Source organism: Arabidopsis thaliana (genome assembly GCF_000001735.4).
Source record: "Arabidopsis thaliana chromosome 1 sequence".
Lineage (NCBI taxonomy): Eukaryota > Viridiplantae > Streptophyta > Magnoliopsida > Brassicales > Brassicaceae > Arabidopsis > Arabidopsis thaliana.
This window is the reverse complement of record NC_003070.9, coordinates 18,470,025-18,486,558: the sequence shown is the minus strand read 5'-3', so window position 1 is coordinate 18,486,558 and position 16,534 is coordinate 18,470,025. Positions and strand designations below refer to the sequence as shown.

General features: G+C 38.5%; 5 protein-coding genes across 6 annotated transcripts; 2 read left to right on the top strand and 3 right to left on the bottom strand.

Annotated features, from left to right (window-relative positions):
- Positions 1–919: 919 nt before the first annotated feature.
- AT1G49930 (alanine-tRNA ligase) lies at positions 920–1,627 on the bottom strand (the record flags this gene model as incomplete). The annotated part of the gene is made up of 4 exons (NM_103880.1): positions 920–978; positions 1,106–1,170; positions 1,267–1,439; positions 1,520–1,627. 4 exons carry the CDS (start codon positions 1,625–1,627, stop codon positions 920–922), a joined length of 405 nt encoding a protein of 134 aa, NP_175415.1.
- Positions 1,628–2,165: 538 nt separating this feature from the next.
- On the top strand, positions 2,166–4,975 carry AT1G49920 (MuDR family transposase). Of its 2 annotated transcripts, NM_001333404.1 has the most exons (3): positions 2,166–2,210; positions 2,291–4,537; positions 4,616–4,975. In NM_001333404.1, the coding sequence occupies exons 2-3, from the start codon at positions 2,326–2,328 to the stop codon at positions 4,759–4,761; spliced, it is 2,358 nt and encodes a 785-aa protein (NP_001319184.1). In that variant the 5' UTR covers positions 2,166–2,210; positions 2,291–2,325; the 3' UTR covers positions 4,762–4,975. The 2 variants fall into 2 exon arrangements, with proteins under 2 accessions (NP_001319184.1, NP_175414.1); NM_103879.3 differs by lacking the exon at positions 2,166–2,210 and having other exon boundaries at positions 2,228–4,537; positions 4,616–4,943.
- A 44-nt stretch (positions 4,976–5,019) lies between these two features.
- BUB3.2 (Transducin/WD40 repeat-like superfamily protein) lies at positions 5,020–7,608 on the bottom strand. The gene is made up of 9 exons (NM_103878.2): positions 7,421–7,608; positions 7,200–7,330; positions 6,963–7,045; positions 6,603–6,869; positions 6,391–6,466; positions 6,158–6,238; positions 5,765–5,843; positions 5,588–5,688; positions 5,020–5,375 (listed from the first exon to the last, which is right to left on the bottom strand). The coding sequence occupies exons 1-9, from the start codon at positions 7,532–7,534 to the stop codon at positions 5,288–5,290; spliced, it is 1,020 nt and encodes a 339-aa protein (NP_175413.1). The 5' UTR covers positions 7,535–7,608; the 3' UTR covers positions 5,020–5,287.
- A 1,307-nt stretch (positions 7,609–8,915) lies between these two features.
- On the top strand, positions 8,916–12,651 carry AT1G49900 (C2H2 type zinc finger transcription factor family; the record flags this gene model as incomplete). The annotated part of the gene is made up of 2 exons (NM_103877.3): positions 8,916–10,146; positions 10,929–12,651. 2 exons carry the CDS (start codon positions 8,916–8,918, stop codon positions 12,449–12,451), a joined length of 2,754 nt encoding a protein of 917 aa, NP_175412.1. The 3' UTR covers positions 12,452–12,651.
- Positions 12,652–12,725: 74 nt separating this feature from the next.
- Positions 12,726–16,513, bottom strand: QWRF2 (QWRF motif protein (DUF566)). The gene is made up of 6 exons (NM_103876.3): positions 14,814–16,513; positions 14,353–14,472; positions 13,728–13,844; positions 13,542–13,631; positions 13,285–13,392; positions 12,726–13,176 (listed from the first exon to the last, which is right to left on the bottom strand). The coding sequence occupies exons 1-6, from the start codon at positions 16,275–16,277 to the stop codon at positions 13,096–13,098; spliced, it is 1,980 nt and encodes a 659-aa protein (NP_564558.1). The 5' UTR covers positions 16,278–16,513; the 3' UTR covers positions 12,726–13,095.
- Between the last annotated feature and the right edge of the window lie 21 nt (positions 16,514–16,534).

Sequence of the window (16,534 nt, the reverse complement as noted above, 5' to 3'; positions counted from 1 at the left end):
TACATACATACATACATACATACATACATACATACATACATACATTCATTCATGTATATTTGCTTCTTAGTTCATTGCTTGTTTCTTTATTTACATCGTTAACTTATTTTACTTGCTCTCTTCTTTGTTTCGTTTGCTTTCATTTGCTTAACTCGGTTGCTTGTTTAAATTTTACATACGTCCTGCTTTGTTTCTTTGATCTTTGCCTACTCAATCGCTTCATTCATTTCTTAACTTGTTTACGTCTTTCTTTTCTCAACGTTTTAATTTATTTACTAACCATGGTTATTATTTAAATCATGTTATAGTTTATAACTATTTAAAAACCATCAGCTTTAATTTTAAAAAGTAAATACTACTTTTTATTGTGGATGTATTACGAATGTATAAACTCTTGTATTCAATTTGAAATCAATAAATGAATGAGATGTTATATAAAAAAAAAAAACTACTCTAATAGCTACTTAAAATCTAGTGTAAATTGATAAAATTTGGAAATGACACTAGAAATGGAAGAATTTTATCTCTTTACATTTAATGGAATAAATTGTCATCAATTTAAGTATTTATTACTTTAACTTTAGTAAATGTGATGATAGCATTATCATATGTTATATTCTACCGCTTTTTGTAAGGACCAATATATAACTACACATATTTTTATGATGAAACGATAGTCGCTTTTGTATTCACAAGTTATTGGAAAAAGACATAAAAAAGATTTTTTTTTTGTTAAAGAGAGTACATTGTTGAAAGCATTATATATTTTGTTTTGCCCTTTTTAATCCGATTTGTACCCAAAATAATATATTAAACCGAGTTTTATGCAATCTGAAATTATTGAAAAATAACGTTTTAAACAATTACTTCAAATTGAATCGGAACCGAAACTTCAACCACATATCATTAGTCCTTACAATCATATCACCGCATCAGTAACTCCGGTGACACAACCCAACACAGTCAAAGCGCGGTCGTCTCAACTGCCAACAACTTCACCTCACCCTCATCAAAAGCTCTCTACGCGCATAGCAAGCATGACATTCACCTTCATAACTTGCTATATATAATGCTATGTTAAATATACACAAATTTATAAATTCACGTTTTGTAATACGTCCAAAACCGTTGGGACGACGTTCAATGAGTAAAGCAAATCGAAACATAGTCCTTCATTCATTAAAAGAAATGTCATTGATCATTTAATGTTCAAAAACTAGATACATCAAATATCTTTAATGTCCATCATCTATACATGCAATACACTTGTCTAGAATCAAGCTATGTGCTCTTCCTTCTCTCTGTACATGCAGTTCACTTTTGAAGTTGTGCTTCACCCTAGCTTTTCGGATAGAGTTGCCACGAGATCTTCCTGAGCTTTCTCTAAGGCACTTGAGAGATTTTCGGGCTTTCTTTCCACCACCTCCTCCGCCACAGAGCTTAGCTATGGGGGCAATAATTTTCCTGCTTGAACTCCTAGGGAGACTATTCCAGGACTAAATGCAGCAACTAAACTAACCTTGTCTTTCTCTGGAGATGAACCTAGTACCACAACGACTGGATCATCCAATGTGCTTATCAAATGCTCAGCTGCACTCTTTAATGAGTCAGCATCGGTGTCATCCATAGACTCGACGAGCACTCCAAAGGAATTAAACATTCACAGTAGTTGACATATTATAGTGTTAGATCATGTGTCAATTCATCTGAACATCATTATCATATCAAGCATTGTAAGCAGGAAACAATAGATTACCTTATCGTCTTTGAAGTTCCTACAGTAAATGCGTTGTTCGATATGACAGATGCTTTATAGACCGCTGCTTTTGAACGCAAGTCGGAGGCTTCTTTTCTATCAGCACGCAGTTCCTCTAAAGATTCTCCACTCTGTTTGTAACTTCCTCTGCTTTCACTTTTAGATTAAAACCAAACAACAATAGGTCGTCATTAGTAACTACTACCTTGAAAGCAGCAAATGGGTAGCTTGTTTTTTTTTCCGCATTCAAACATGGAATGGATAAGCAGAATACCTTTTATTTTCGTAAAACACATATCAATGGGCTTTATAGTTTGGGCCTAACTGTTTTATTTATTTATTGCGCTCTGTATTTATTTTGAAAATTAGGATGCTGCTATTTGAGAGTTCCTCCTAGGTCAAGCATATGAAAAGGCAGTTATCATCAAACCACCGGAGAATTCCTTAGCGAAAGGTACATTTCATTTCTCTAAAATAGCAAGTTTTTACGAGTCTCTGTATTTTGTTTCTCATTGTTTATGTAGGTTTTTCTAGGGTTTTCTACTTGTAGGTTTTTGTTGTGCTCGCTCATGGCTGAAAGAGAGGTTGTGGTGTTGTGTTACTGGAATTGTCATATCAAGCATGGCCCTGATGGCGTCTACTTTGAAGGATCGACTCCTAAAGAGATGAGAGTCAAGAAAAATGCTGACTTTAGCAGATTTCTGGATGAGCTTTATCTAATAACTGGATTTGATAAGCAAAAATCAAAGCTTGAAATAGTCGCTAGGTACCCTGTTGTTCAATCACCCAATAAGTTTAGGTATCTACTTCATCCCGTGGCGAACGACATTCATTGGGAGAAAATGCTTGAGGTTCCAAGCAATCACCCTTGTATTAACTCTGTGGAATTTTACTTGGAAGCTAAACCAAAGCCTAATGATCCTCCTCCTGCTCCTTGGTCCTTATTGCCAATGGGAATGAATCCCCAGAAAAGACAGAAGAGCAGACACCAAGTGGTAGGGAAAAGACAGAAGAGTACGCAACAAGAAGTGGGGGATACAAATTCAGGTTCAGGGTCAGGATCAACACCGACTCTTGTGTCTGGTTTGTGGCTTGAAGGTGATACAATGCGTGTGGGATTGTGTTTTAAAGATTTAGCTGAGATGAAGAAGGCAGTGGACTGGTGTTCGATTAAGAGGCGGCAAAAATGTTTACTAAGAGAGACGGAGAAGGACGTGTATGTGGTTGAATGTGAAAGATGGCACTGCAAGTGGTCAATTTGTGCTTCTAGAAGAGAAGAAGACGGTCTTTTTGAGATAACCGAGTGTAGTGGTCCACATGATTGTTACCCTGAACATCTAAATGATTTTGATGCTGAGTGTATACCATTTCAGATTGAGCGTGTGGTCAGGGTACAGCCCACTCTCTCAACTGCAGAGTTGGATAAATGGTGGGAAAAAAAATTTGGCTTTGCGCTTGATCAAGTGGTGGAGCATTGTTCAGAAGGACTTGTGGAGGATGCGAAAGTGAAAGCTATCAAAAGATTCTTTGGAGATTGGGATCAGAGTTTCAGACTCATACCCAAGTTAATGTCTGTGCTTCACTCTTCTAATGGCCTTCTTGTAGACTGGCAATATGATTCTTTGACTCATGATCCTGAACACGCCTCCTTTCGCGGTTTGTTTTGGGCATTTTCACAGTCTATCCAAGGGTTCCAACATTGTAGACCTCTGATTGTTGTGGACACCAAAAACTTGGGAGGTAAATACAAAATGAAGTTGATGATTGCCTCGGCGTTTGATGCAACCAATCAATATTTTCCTCTTGCCTTTGCGGTTACTAAAGAAGTATCTGTTGATAGTTGGCGTTGGTTTCTCACTAGAATCAGAGAGAAGGTAACACAGAGGCAAGGCATTTGCCTCATCTCCAGTCCTGACCCCGATATACTCGCTGTTATTAACGAACCAGGATCTCAGTGGAAAGAACCCTGGGCTTATCACAGGTTCTGTCTGTATCATCTGTGCTCCAAACTATGTAGCGTTTCTCCAGGCTTCGACTACAACATGCATTTTCTTGTGGATGAGGCTGGGTCGTCAAGTCAGAAGGAAGAGTTTGATTCCTACATGAAGGAGATCAAAGAGAGGAATCCAGAAGCTTGGAAATGGTTAGACCAATTCCCTCCACATCAGTGGGCTCTGGCTCATGATGATGGTCGGAGATACGGAATCATGAGGATAGATACTGAAGCTCTCTTTGCTGTTTGTAAAAGATTTCGGAAAGTTGCAATGGCAGGGGGTGTGATGCTTCTGTTTGGTCAGCTGAAAGACGCTTTTGCTGAGTCTTTTAAGCTTAGCCGTGGTTCTCTTAAGCACGGCGATGTGTACACGGAACATGTCATGGAAAAGCTTGAAGAGTTTGAGACAGATTCCGATACTTGGGTTATAACTATAACGCCGTTGGAAAGAGATGCATATCAGGTCTCAATGGCCCCGAAAAAGAAGACACGTCTGATGGGTCAGTCTAATGACTCAACGTCTGGGATTGTTCAATTGAATGACACAACATGCACTTGTGGAGAGTTTCAAAAGAACAAGTTCCCATGTCTGCACGCTCTAGCAGTCTGCGATGAATTGAAAATCAACCCGTTGCAGTATGTAGACGACTGTTACACTGTTGAACGGTATCACAAAACGTACTCGGCTAAATTTTCTCCTGTTCCTGAGTTATCAGCTTGGCCGGAAGCTTATGGAGTTCCAACATTGATTCCTCCTGTCATTGAGCCGCCTCCACCTAAAGTATCAGGTAAGTTCCGGAGATTTATATTGTGTTATTGCAGTCTCTTACTTTTTCTGACACCATGTTTGTGTTATCTTGTAAAAGGAAAAGGGAAAGAGAAAGATACCGAGGATGATCATCTTGAAGAAGATGAAGATGGTGACGATGATGAGGAGGAAGAAGATGATGATGTTGATGATGACGAGGAAGACGATGATGATGTTGATGATGACGAGGACGATGAGTGGTAATGATGCTTATTGCGTAATGAGCTTTAAGATAAGATCAGTAGGACTCATTCATGCGCACTTTAAACAGCCTTTTGAAGTTTTGGTTTGCTTTTCTGGTTTGGTTTCCGCATAGTTTTAATATCCCTTTCTTTGGATTTTTGTAAACTTGTGAAATTTTCAATGAAGGTTTAGGAATCGCCATGTACATATCAGATAATCTTTTCTAAGTACATTTACGTTTTGCTCTAAGGTCAATTACGAATTAAAAATTGGTTCTAAGTTCGAAGTTCAAAATAATAATAAAAAGTGCTAACTTCTAAACCAACACACAAAACCAAAGAAAAAGGTAAAAATAAGATAGTTGGTCCTAAAAGAAAAATTGGAGGCAACCCAGAGAGTAAATGGAACACCATCTCAGATTCGAAAGCCATTATAACGTTCACATTTCACTTTACAGCCAAAATAAGATTTTATAACTCACTTTCAAGTGCTACAATACAACAACACACAAGTCGAATTTGACTCTGCTCATTCCATTATTTCTTGACTATACCGGGGGATTTGGGTATACTTTGGGTTTCGGTTTCACTTCAATTTCATTAACACTTCTAACAAAGATGGCGTCCGGTTCATGCCTGCAAAAACACAACACTCAGTATCAGTTAAAGAGAGATCAATCCAAAAGCAACACACAATAACATCTCTAGAATGCTATCTGTAAGTCTCAATGGTCAATGTCCACAAATTGAATGTTTCTATATCCCTGATGAGATCTAATAGCATCCAACTCAAACAATAATTCTGTCAAAGAGTTAAGAACCGAAAGATTAAAGACTGAGATTCTTACGGTTTGTCTCCCTCTTCAAACGTGTAACTAGAAGCAACAGCCAGTAATCCACCATCTCGGCTGAATGACAGCGCCGCAATACTTGTTGGATACTTAGAGTACTACAAAGAAGAAGGAGCAAATTAATGATGTGCCTCATTGAAAGAGAGATAACAAAAGCTCTCGTCATTCCTATACCTGATAAAGCCTCTTCTTATTGTTACCGTCCCAAATGTTGACAAAACCATCACAGCCTCCGGAAGCAAAAGTGCCATAACTACAATTTAAAAAAAAAATCCGGTTATTCGAAGTGATAGAGTTGGTTTACCGGGACAGATAACTTAAAAGTTTCAAATTTTGCCCATAGGTTCCACATGCATAGTGAATTCCGTAACACACATTTACAATGAAAAGAATTAAAAAAAATCAAATGAAATGATAGCATTCACAAATCCCAATACTCTGAATTAGCCCTCAAAGTTCATATATTTTCCACTAGATTTTTATCTTCGCCATTCAAAAATTAGTTAAGTCTTGAAGCAATCAAATATCTGAATGGAAACAATCAGGTTTCTTTAAGATAAGACTTACATCGGATGGAAAGCAATTGCATTTACAGGGTAGACAATGTCCCTTCCATCCTCTGATTTCCGGTGACATTTGAAAGCATATCTGAAACGAAGTTCAAATGAAGAAATCAGATTTGTTAAAAGAAGTAAAAAGGAATATCTCACCAGAAAAAAAAATCAGCAAGAATAAACAAAACGCCGTAGACTACCACAGTTCATCAAAGAGAGGTAAGAGAAAACAAATTAGGGACATACTTTTTAGCCTGAGCAGCTTCTGATAGATCAAAAAACTCCATTGAAACCCTCCCTTCAACAGAGCTAAGGGCATATCCTGCAAAGTATTATTAAAATCAAAAGTCTGGAAGAGGATATTGAAGCTACTGAGAGTATACTTGGAACAGGACGAAAGCAACTTTGACTGTTGTTAAAAACAAGCCCCACTGAAAGAAACATATCAGCCATTTAACCTGTTCCGTTGGGATAACAACGTACACATCTTGTCTGGTATTTAAGTGAGGACTCTCTTCTTTGCTCAGGCTGGGACATATTTCTAAGATCATAAATGTTGACATGCCTTCCTGCTGTTGCCACTACCAAACGATTTCCAACAAGAGAAAGAGAGTTAACACGCTCAGGTTGCATATAAGTTCCAATCTGTGTGCGCTCAGTCCCACTTGCACCTCTTGGATCCCAACATTTAATCGTTTTATCCCAACTTCCAGTGATCACTTGCCCTATAACGCCACATAAACATAGTGTTCAAGCAAAACCATGGGATGATTAGAAACACCAAAACATCACGAACATCATAACCAATTTTTACCAACCTGCAGCATAAGAATACTCAACACATCGAACTGGCTTCTCATGCGTACCCAAAACGTCTTCTTTGCCAGCATTGAAGTCAATTCTGAAGTATAACAAGAGAAACCCAATTATTTAGATTCCGCAAAACAATTCCTAAACACTATTTGTACACTCCTACATGACCAGTTTCACTATATCTCAATTTGAAAATTGCATCGAACCGGATAAAATTAGAAGAGAGAACAAATTAAACATACCTTCTAACTTTAGTATCGGCGCAAACACTGAATCCAGAAGAATCATCATGGAAGCAGCAATCGAGTACCGCTCCACCATGTTTAAACTCCCCTCTCATCAAATCGCCGTTCGCATCATACAATCTTACACTCTTCGATCCAAAAATCCATCAGATTAGAGAGATCAGAATTACAAAGGAGCAGTAAAATCAATGTTTGAAAGAAGATTAGAGATTTCTAACCTTATCCCATGAAGAGACTAGTAAATGATCGCTGTTATTAGAAAATCGAAGATTAGAAATCCCATCGGACGGTGGATTCGAGAGCTCGCGACCAATGGCCGGCACCAAAGTCATCCTGGAAAATACGAATTTTTAGGGTTTATGCTCAGAGAGAAAGAGGGAAGATGACTGTTTGATTTTCAAATTCTGTCTGTATACCCTGGACAAAGAATTGAATCTGTTATGTGATCATTACAGTTTTGCTATTAACGATAAATGGGCTGTGAATTCGGCCCATGTATATACCCTTAATTACCTTAATGGGCTTTAAATAGGCCGCCGTTGGTCGTCCAACTACAAATTTCCTTATTAACGTCTAAATAACATATGCAAAAACAAAAACAATAACAACATTTCTCAAGGATAGGCTCTTTTGAGCTTAATTATTATCTGTTGACAAAAAAAAAGAAAACAATTTCGTTATGTAACATATTTGAATAAACGTATTTAAAAATTAAAGCAAAAATTTGCAAGATGTCAATAAAAAAATCAAAGACCGTAAGTGAATTATCTTGGATGATGTGTTTGATCTGACTAATGATATGTGACCGAATAAGCCTAATCTGGCCACATCAATGTCTAAACACGTCGGTTTAATCAAATAAATCTGGTCTAGTTTTTTTTTTTGGCTTATCGAGTACTCATCTTGCTAATGGTAAAAGATTAATCTCCGAACGAATGGTCGCTAATTGGCCATGTGTCCAAGGAATTTAACAAACAGTAATACTTTTTTTTGTCTAAGAAAAAATTGAATTCCTTAAAATCCTTTTCCATTATGTAATTAATAGATATTTTTCTGCAATCCTTTTTTATTATGTAATTGATAGATATTTTTTGCAATAAATTGAAGTTTATCAATTAGTGATTATAAAAGATTTTTTCCACTCAGGAAATGATACTATAATGATTGAGAAAAATATATGATATTTATTAATTATTGAGATAAATATAATATTTATTTATTAAGATAAAATGTAAACCAATCTAGGGAAAAAAAAAAGGTAAACCAATCAGACGTGTACGCGTTTGATTTAATGCTTGTCCCACACGTCTTGTAACTCACACAACACACATCGCATAAGTCGAGTTCACGGTAAACCTAATTAATTGTGTTTGTTTATGTTTAACTTTTTTTTTGAAGTGTCACTCTCACTATATGGAAAATTTACTTTTTCTTTACTTACTGGATTATTGCACTTAAAATAGAGATTGAGTTATCGTAGAATATCCCGGGATTCTCTATTTTCCTTGTTAACTAACTCAGTTTCCAATATTCAATTGTTATCCGAAACCTACCAGTGAACAGTGAACCGACTTAAAACTCAAACTAATATAAATATGAGAGTCCGAGAGGACAGTCACGAAACAAACAGAACTTGACTTTTCTTTTGCTAATCACTCCAAGTTTCTTAGGGATTAAGAAAAAAGCTCTGAAACGTATCGGAATCGGAGAAGTATGGATCTCAAGACGTTGAATCAATTTTCGCCGTTGACAAAGCTTACCGTTCCAAATCACAGAGATGTACAAGTCAGGACAGACCAGTTGATAACTTACGAACGATCGAAACGAAAGTCTTCTCTTCATGATGATGAAGATCTTATTTCGAAACGCCGATGCTTAGATTTTCAGCGAAAAATAGAAGACAACGAGTGTGCAAACGACGGCGTTTTCGTTGCGCCTCCTAGGTTTAAAAGTGGTCAAGTGTCTATACGACAGCGTTCTGACGCTCCTCTCTCTTCTCAGGCGGTGAAACACGACGAGTTTGCAAACGATGCTTTCTACAAGCCTTGGTTGGATAGTTTCCGGCTGAAACGACAGCGTTTGGGTGACGATGAAGATCCTTCCTCTTCTTCTTCTCCATCTGAAGTTGATATCGCTGCTCTCACTCTCTTACAGTTTTCCTGTGATAGACGCCATCCGCAAACACAAACGCTAACGCGGCCGCAGCCGCAAACTCACAAAACTCAACTGCAGAGGCCGCCGCCGCAACTTCAATCACAAACTCAAACGGCGCCTCCTAAGTCTGATTTGTTCAAGTGTAGCATCTGTGAAAAAGTGTTTACTTCGTATCAAGCTTTAGGTGGTCACAAAGCTAGCCACAGTATTAAGGCCGCGCAACTTGAAAACGCAGGCGCAGACGCTGGAGAAAAAACGCGGTCAAAGATGTTGTCACCGTCTGGGAAAATCCACAAGTGTGATATATGTCATGTTCTGTTTCCCACCGGACAAGCCCTAGGTGGACACAAACGCCGTCACTACGAAGGCCTTCTCGGCGGTCACAAACGCGGTAATGACGAGGCTGTTCTCAAGTTGAGTCCCAATAGCAATAAGAGCGTTGTAACAAAAGTGTTAGATGCAGAACAGAGTTTAAGGGCAAGTGACAACATTCACAAACGCAATCAGGACGAGGTTGTTCCCAGCAGAGACAAGTGGAGTCTCAGTAATGTGAGTGTTGTTAAAAATGTGTTGGATCTAAAGCTGAGCCTAGGGGAAAGTGACGGCGGTCACAAAGACAGTCAGGACGAGGTTGTTGTTCATGAAGACAAGTGTAGTCCTAGTAGCAATGGGAGTATTGTAACAAATGTGTCCGATCCAGAGCAGAGCGTAAGGAGATTGATAGATCTTAATAACCCGCCTTCACTCGAGTTTGATCAATCTAGAGGCGGAGACGTGGAGGAAGTTGAAAGTGCAATGATATTAGCAAAGCAGCCTTGATAAGAAAAATGATTTTTTCAATACTAATTGCATTAAGGGTCTTAATTTGTGATTTTGATTTTGATGTTTATTTTAATATCCAACAATCCAGTTATCCTGGTTAGTAAACAAAGATATATTAATGTGTTTTACCAACCAAAGATTGTGAATGCGTTTGCTACATCCACGAGAACAGAAAAAAAAAAAAAGAACCTTTTTGGGGCATTGGCCCTCTTTAGAGTAACAAGAATCGTGAATTAATCATTAAAAGAGTTAATCACTGGTGTAAATATTAAACTTCAAGATTTGGAAAGGATTACATAACAGAGAGATTTAACAGTTAAGCAAAGAGTTAGTAATACTTAAAAACAGAGTAAATACAATATAGAGTTTTATGTTTAAGCCAGAAAGGCAATGGAAACAAAGTTTGTACTTAGAAAAAAAGTCACTTCCGAGAAGAAGAAAAAGTAAATTCAAATCTGGACTTCTTCCATTCCTTCAATTTTGAATATTGCTTTTGACTTTTATCTAGTTTAGGAATATGCTAAAAGAATAGAAATCAAGCTTATCCGAATATTCTGAGATAAATTATAGCAGAACTTAGCCGATTTTAACTTATATATATATATATATATATATATATATATATCTATATATATATTGAGTAAATCCAACAGAACACGTATAAGTCAACTGTCGTTTGTGCGAAACAATACTCTCCCAAGTTTCGTAAGAAACAAGCAAACGAAAAGTGTGTATCTGATAGATTGGAAGAAGAGGTAGTATTGGCTCTTTCATCACAGATGAAACAACCGTCTAAGGATGTGTCCGCTCTGATCAAACGATTAGAATTTGCGATGCAAGAAAGAAAAGATGGGTTACTAGCCGACGACAATGTTTTGATTGAGATGATAATGGAACTTGAAGGGAATATTTCTACTACTAATGGTGATGATGAAGATCCTTATTCAGAAGGCAGGTTAATAAAAGTGATAGAACCGATCGGGCTAGACGAAGACGATGAGTGTGTTGAGATTGGGTTGGGGAGTTGTGAACAAGAGCCAATACAAGAGCGTTTTGGTGATGATAAAGATCCTTCTTCGGATCACGGAAACGTAGAATCTATCCGGCTAGAAGAAGAAGACGCCGTTTTGTTTGAGCCTTGGTTGAAAAGCAGGTTGAAAAGCAGGGACAGGGAACAGTCTCAACGACAAGGTTTTGGTGAATACGAAGATTGTTTCTCGGAACGCAGGTTCTTACAAGAAGAAGAAGAAGAGTGTTTTGGTGACGATGAAGATTCTTTCTCGGATCAGATTTCATTCTTGGAATCGAACCGGCTAGAAGAAGAATTTGAAGAAGAGAAAGAAGCAGCCCGGTTTTCAAACGACAACGATTTCGTTGAGCTTTTGTTTCAAGGTATTGAACAATCAAAATCAAAACCAAAGCCAAAGTCTTGTTCTTATTATGATGATGATGATGATGATGATGATGATGGTGATGAGGATGATGATGATGATGATGATGATGTTGATCCTTCCTCCAAAGACATACGTTTAGAAGAAGAAAACGAGTGTGAAAACAGAGCCGTTATTAGGCCTAGCTTGAATAGTGTAGCACCAAATCAACAGCGTTTTGGTGATGATGAAGTTCCTTCTTCTTCTTCTTCTCTCTCCAAAGATGAAACCGCTGCTCTCTGTCCCACACCGCATTCACAAACACAACCGCAATCGCAAACCCAACTGCAAAAGGTGACCCAACCTCAAACGCAGATGCTGCCTAAGTCTGATTCTTACCAGTGCAACGTCTGTGGAAGAGAGTTGCCTTCATATCAAGCTTTAGGTGGTCACAAGGCTAGCCACAGGACTAAGCCGCCTGTTGAAAACGCAACTGGGGAAAAAATGCGGCCAAAGAAGTTGGCCCCATCTGGGAAAATCCACAAGTGTTCTATTTGTCACCGAGAGTTTTCAACGGGACAATCCCTCGGTGGACACAAACGCCTTCATTACGAAGGAGTTCTCCGCGGTCACAAACGCAGCCAGGAGAAGGAGGCTGTTTCCCAAGGAGACAAGTTGAGTCCTAGTGGTAATGGGAGTGTTGTAACACATGTACCTGACCCAAAGCAGAGCCGAAAGGGATTGATAGTTATTAATAAAGTGCCATCGCCGGAGTTTAATGATCCCGGCGACAAAGACATATTGGAGGGTGAAAGTGCATTGTTAGCAAACAAGCTTGAACAAGATAGAGGAATTACCAGTACTCGCATGATTAACGGTTTGAAATTTTTTAACTTTCTGTAAACTGATTTACACACTTGTTTTGTTTTGTTTTATTGAATTCTCTCATATAGATTGGTCAATTTTAGATTAGGTTAGTTGATGACATCTATCTATGTTGATGTCATCTCATTCCCTGATGTGGGACAGTTTTGGGCTTTTTTTATACGAGTATTACGGAGCTTTTGGAGGTTCGACAAAAGCAAAAGGAACCATTAAAATTGAAGTGTGAGTGTCCTTTTTAACTTGTACTTGTTTTTAGTTGTTGATAGACTCCTTCAAGACAACTAGAAACGACAAGACATCTTGATATGAAAAAACGGCGTCTAGAACTAGAAAAATAGACAAAATCAGTGATTCATCAGAGCATACATTACTACTACATCTTTATATGTACACAAGCCAAAGAATCCCATTAGAAAAACTTACGTATACAAAAAACTAAGCTTACTTACTTTAGAGGAATTACCTGAAATCTTATACAAAACAAACGTAGAAACTACAAGAGCAAAGAGAGAGATGATATCCGCGAATCTCACCTTGATCTTGGTTTGAAAACGATAAGGTCGGGATTCGTGGAAGGAAAAGGCCCGTGTTAGCAACTCTGTTCTTGGTGAGTAGTGTAGTCAAAAGGAACAAATCTGTTCTCTTGAGGAAGATCAGTTTTTCTACAATTGCGGAGTCAAGCTGCTTGTGATTGGTATCCGACTTAGTTGTATTATATGCGTTTTCATGCTACAATCAGTAACCTGGTTTGTCGTGTTCACCCCAAAGTCATATTAGAAAAGAATAGAGACATTGCAAAAGTACTCTAAACACAAAAAACAAGAAGATAAATGAAGATGAAGACCCTTTACCTGCATAGCTGCTACTCTTGATAAGCAACCTTGACATCTTTCAAGCAAAACCTTTTCTTTAGCAGTTACATTCACGGTTTCCACCATTACAGAATTCATCTCATCCACCTAAATAGACATAAATGAGTTTAAAGTAACCATTAAAGATAAGGGTTGTGCATAGAATAACTCAAGACAGATAACATATCAGACCCAAAAGGTTCAATAGACTCAACAGAGCTTCGAAAAATCTGAGAGAGACAAGATCATTTTTTTACCTTCGACGTCAGTGAGAATATGGAAGATGACATAGCTTGCATTACATCGACGGCTGAACTAACAGCATGCTTGAGGTCTTGAATATCAACCTAAACAATTCGAGAAGCATATTAAAAAAAAATTAACCTACGGTTTCTTGATTAAGCCAAAACAATCATATCATGGATTATACCATTGAGTCTTACCACGGTTTTTCCAACTATTGGTAGACGAAGTGTGCTGGCTTTCAAGGATTCGGTTGCTCCTGACAAAGAACTTGAATGATCTCTATCCAGAAGAGACCATTCTTCTAGAAAACCCATCTACAATTTAATAAATACAGCGAGCAAGTTTAGTATATCTAATGCAAAAAACAACATTCATAATTTCTTTAGTCTTTCTTATATGCCTCTCCTGTAGCGATGTACTATTACTACGGTTATCACTTAAAGATAAATAAAATCTCATGTTTCTTATGCTGATTCATTGTCAAAAATTCAAAGTGTTAAGTTGTGGGATGGTTCTAAGCAAGTAAGCATACCAACTTCTAGAGGTAGATATAGAAAATCTACCTACCATACATAAATAAATTATTAGAGTCCAAATTCATTTGCTAAACACGTTGCGAGACAATTACCATTCAACAATAATTGAGTTATACACAAAACTTGATTTTCTTATTACGGCAAGAAGGAATCACTAAGCCAAATTCCAAAGAATATCTGTCGTATTCCTCAAAAATAGAAGGAGAAGAAAACGTCTTAATTAGGACATTAGCCCTTTTAAAGTAAGAAATCGCATAAACTTAAGAGAGTTCATTCACAGTCTTACCTGTCCCCTCAGAATAGAAGCCAGTTTCAATTTCTGCCTTAGCAAAAGCAACTTGATTCGTTTTAAAGTGACACTGTGCCGCAGTTCCGAGATTGATACCCATGCATTCCACAGGTTTTTCTGGCAAAGAGAAAAAACAAGAGAGTCAAATTACAGTTTATGTTACGCCGCTAATAGTATAGATTTAGTCATCCTTAAACAAAAACTACTCTTCCACTATATTAGTTCCAGTAAGATTAACAAACTCATGCTTAATCTCCAAATTGACCTGATTTATCTGTGGGATGATGGCACCTAGGAGCCTAAATGATAAGTTTCCACAAGTGCTCACTTATTACATCAAGATCCTAAATATAGATGAACAAATCATACCCTATCTAATCTGCAGCAGTGGCTAAAAGTATAAACCATAGCTGTGATTGACCACAAAAGGAAATGAAAAACTCATAATTAAGCCATACCTCTGCGTTCAACCTTTGCACCATAACAGTAGAGTCTGCCCTCGCATTGACAAACCGCCACTGCAGGTCACGGTTATATAGAAGCCTCAACAAATGTGCATCCATAACACGATCCTCCCCAATTTTCCCTCTCCTAATATCAGCAGAGAAACTAAGAATTGAAGGCGTGTTGTTGCGGTTATAAGCGTTCATTTGATCAGAAACTCCATTTCTAGCTCGAGAAGGGCTCGAAAGAGCTCTAGCTGGAGATGACGTAGTTGTCGCCCAAAGCTTACTTGGTGAAGCAGAGCGTATAGCAGAACCTCTTACAGGAGAAGCCATACCACGAGGAGATGATAAAGGAACAGCATCGCTAGAAAACCGTTTCGAAAGACCAAACTTTGAAGATATACTACTGGTTTTCAAACCCGGGCTAGAGGATAAAGGCGAACCTGGATCCTGCAACCGCCTTAACCGGCTATTAGTCTCTTGCCAGAACCTAGCAGAAGCCATAATATTACGAGGCAAGCTCTTTGATTTAGAGATTTCACCATTAACACCAGAGCCACATTCTTGAACACCATTAGTGCTACCAGAAGAAACACTATCAGTATCAGAAGCAGTAAAGTCACAGGAAACACTAGACGTCAGACCATTATTTGGTCTTCTCTGGATATCATCTCCAATATCCAAATATTCATCCCTACCTCCCAAATCTAAACTCAATCTCCCATTAACAGAAACCCTAGGACTCTCATCAATCATAGAATTATGCAACATTGACCTCCCAACAAACCCAGATCCAAGCTTTCCTCTATCACTACCACAATCTAAGCTTCTAGAAAGCGAATTCGGCACAACAGATTCAGAATTCCCCCTCCGTGAGGCTCCAGGCCAGCGTTGTTGGTCCACAGGCTTAGAGTTCTCTCTCTGATCTCGAACCGGCGTCGATCTCCGTCGCTCCGGAGTAGATTTCCGGTGAGAAACCGGCGTAGAAGTAGTCTCTTTCTTTTTACTAATCGGAAGAGAAAAGGCTTCACCTTGAAACGAAACAGACAAACTCCTAGTGGAAGTGATAAGCATCTTCGTAGCCGCCGACATTTCAGTGCCTACAGTGACCGAAACCGCCGAGGGTCGACGACGGTCCACTGATTGAGACCGTTTAGGTAACAAAGACGGCGTTTTGATCGAATTGGAAGCGGAATTCGTCGTGGAGCGAGAGAGTAAAGGCGAAGGAGATGGGTATCGTTTACTAGTTCTGAGTATTGCAGAGGAAGAAGAAGAGGAGGAAGAAGAGGTGGTGGTGGTAGTAGTGGTAGTGGTAGTGGTGGTGGAAGAGACAGAGTGAGACGGAGAAGGAGATAAGTAGCGAGAAGGAACTTGTTTGCCTCTGGGTCTTCTTTGTCCGCCATTGTTGGTAAGAGATTGAGGTCGATCTCGAGGTGGGTTTCTTGGGTCAGTGGTTGAAATCGCTGCAGCAACCATTCTCGTCGGAAAAAACTATTCCTTTTTTCACATTGCATTCAAAGAGATTTGTGTCTTCTTTCTTCTCCAAACTCACCAAAGTTGAAAACTTTCAGAACAAATCGAAGAAAGGAATTTGCTTTATTTGCTTCACAGCCGAAGAAGACGAGAGAGAGGAGAGAGGGCGATGGGAGAGAGATGTGGGGAGAAATTGCAAGTGGGGTTTGTGGATTTGGGGTTTCCTGAGTAACTTTTTTGTTTATGTGATTTAAGTTTCT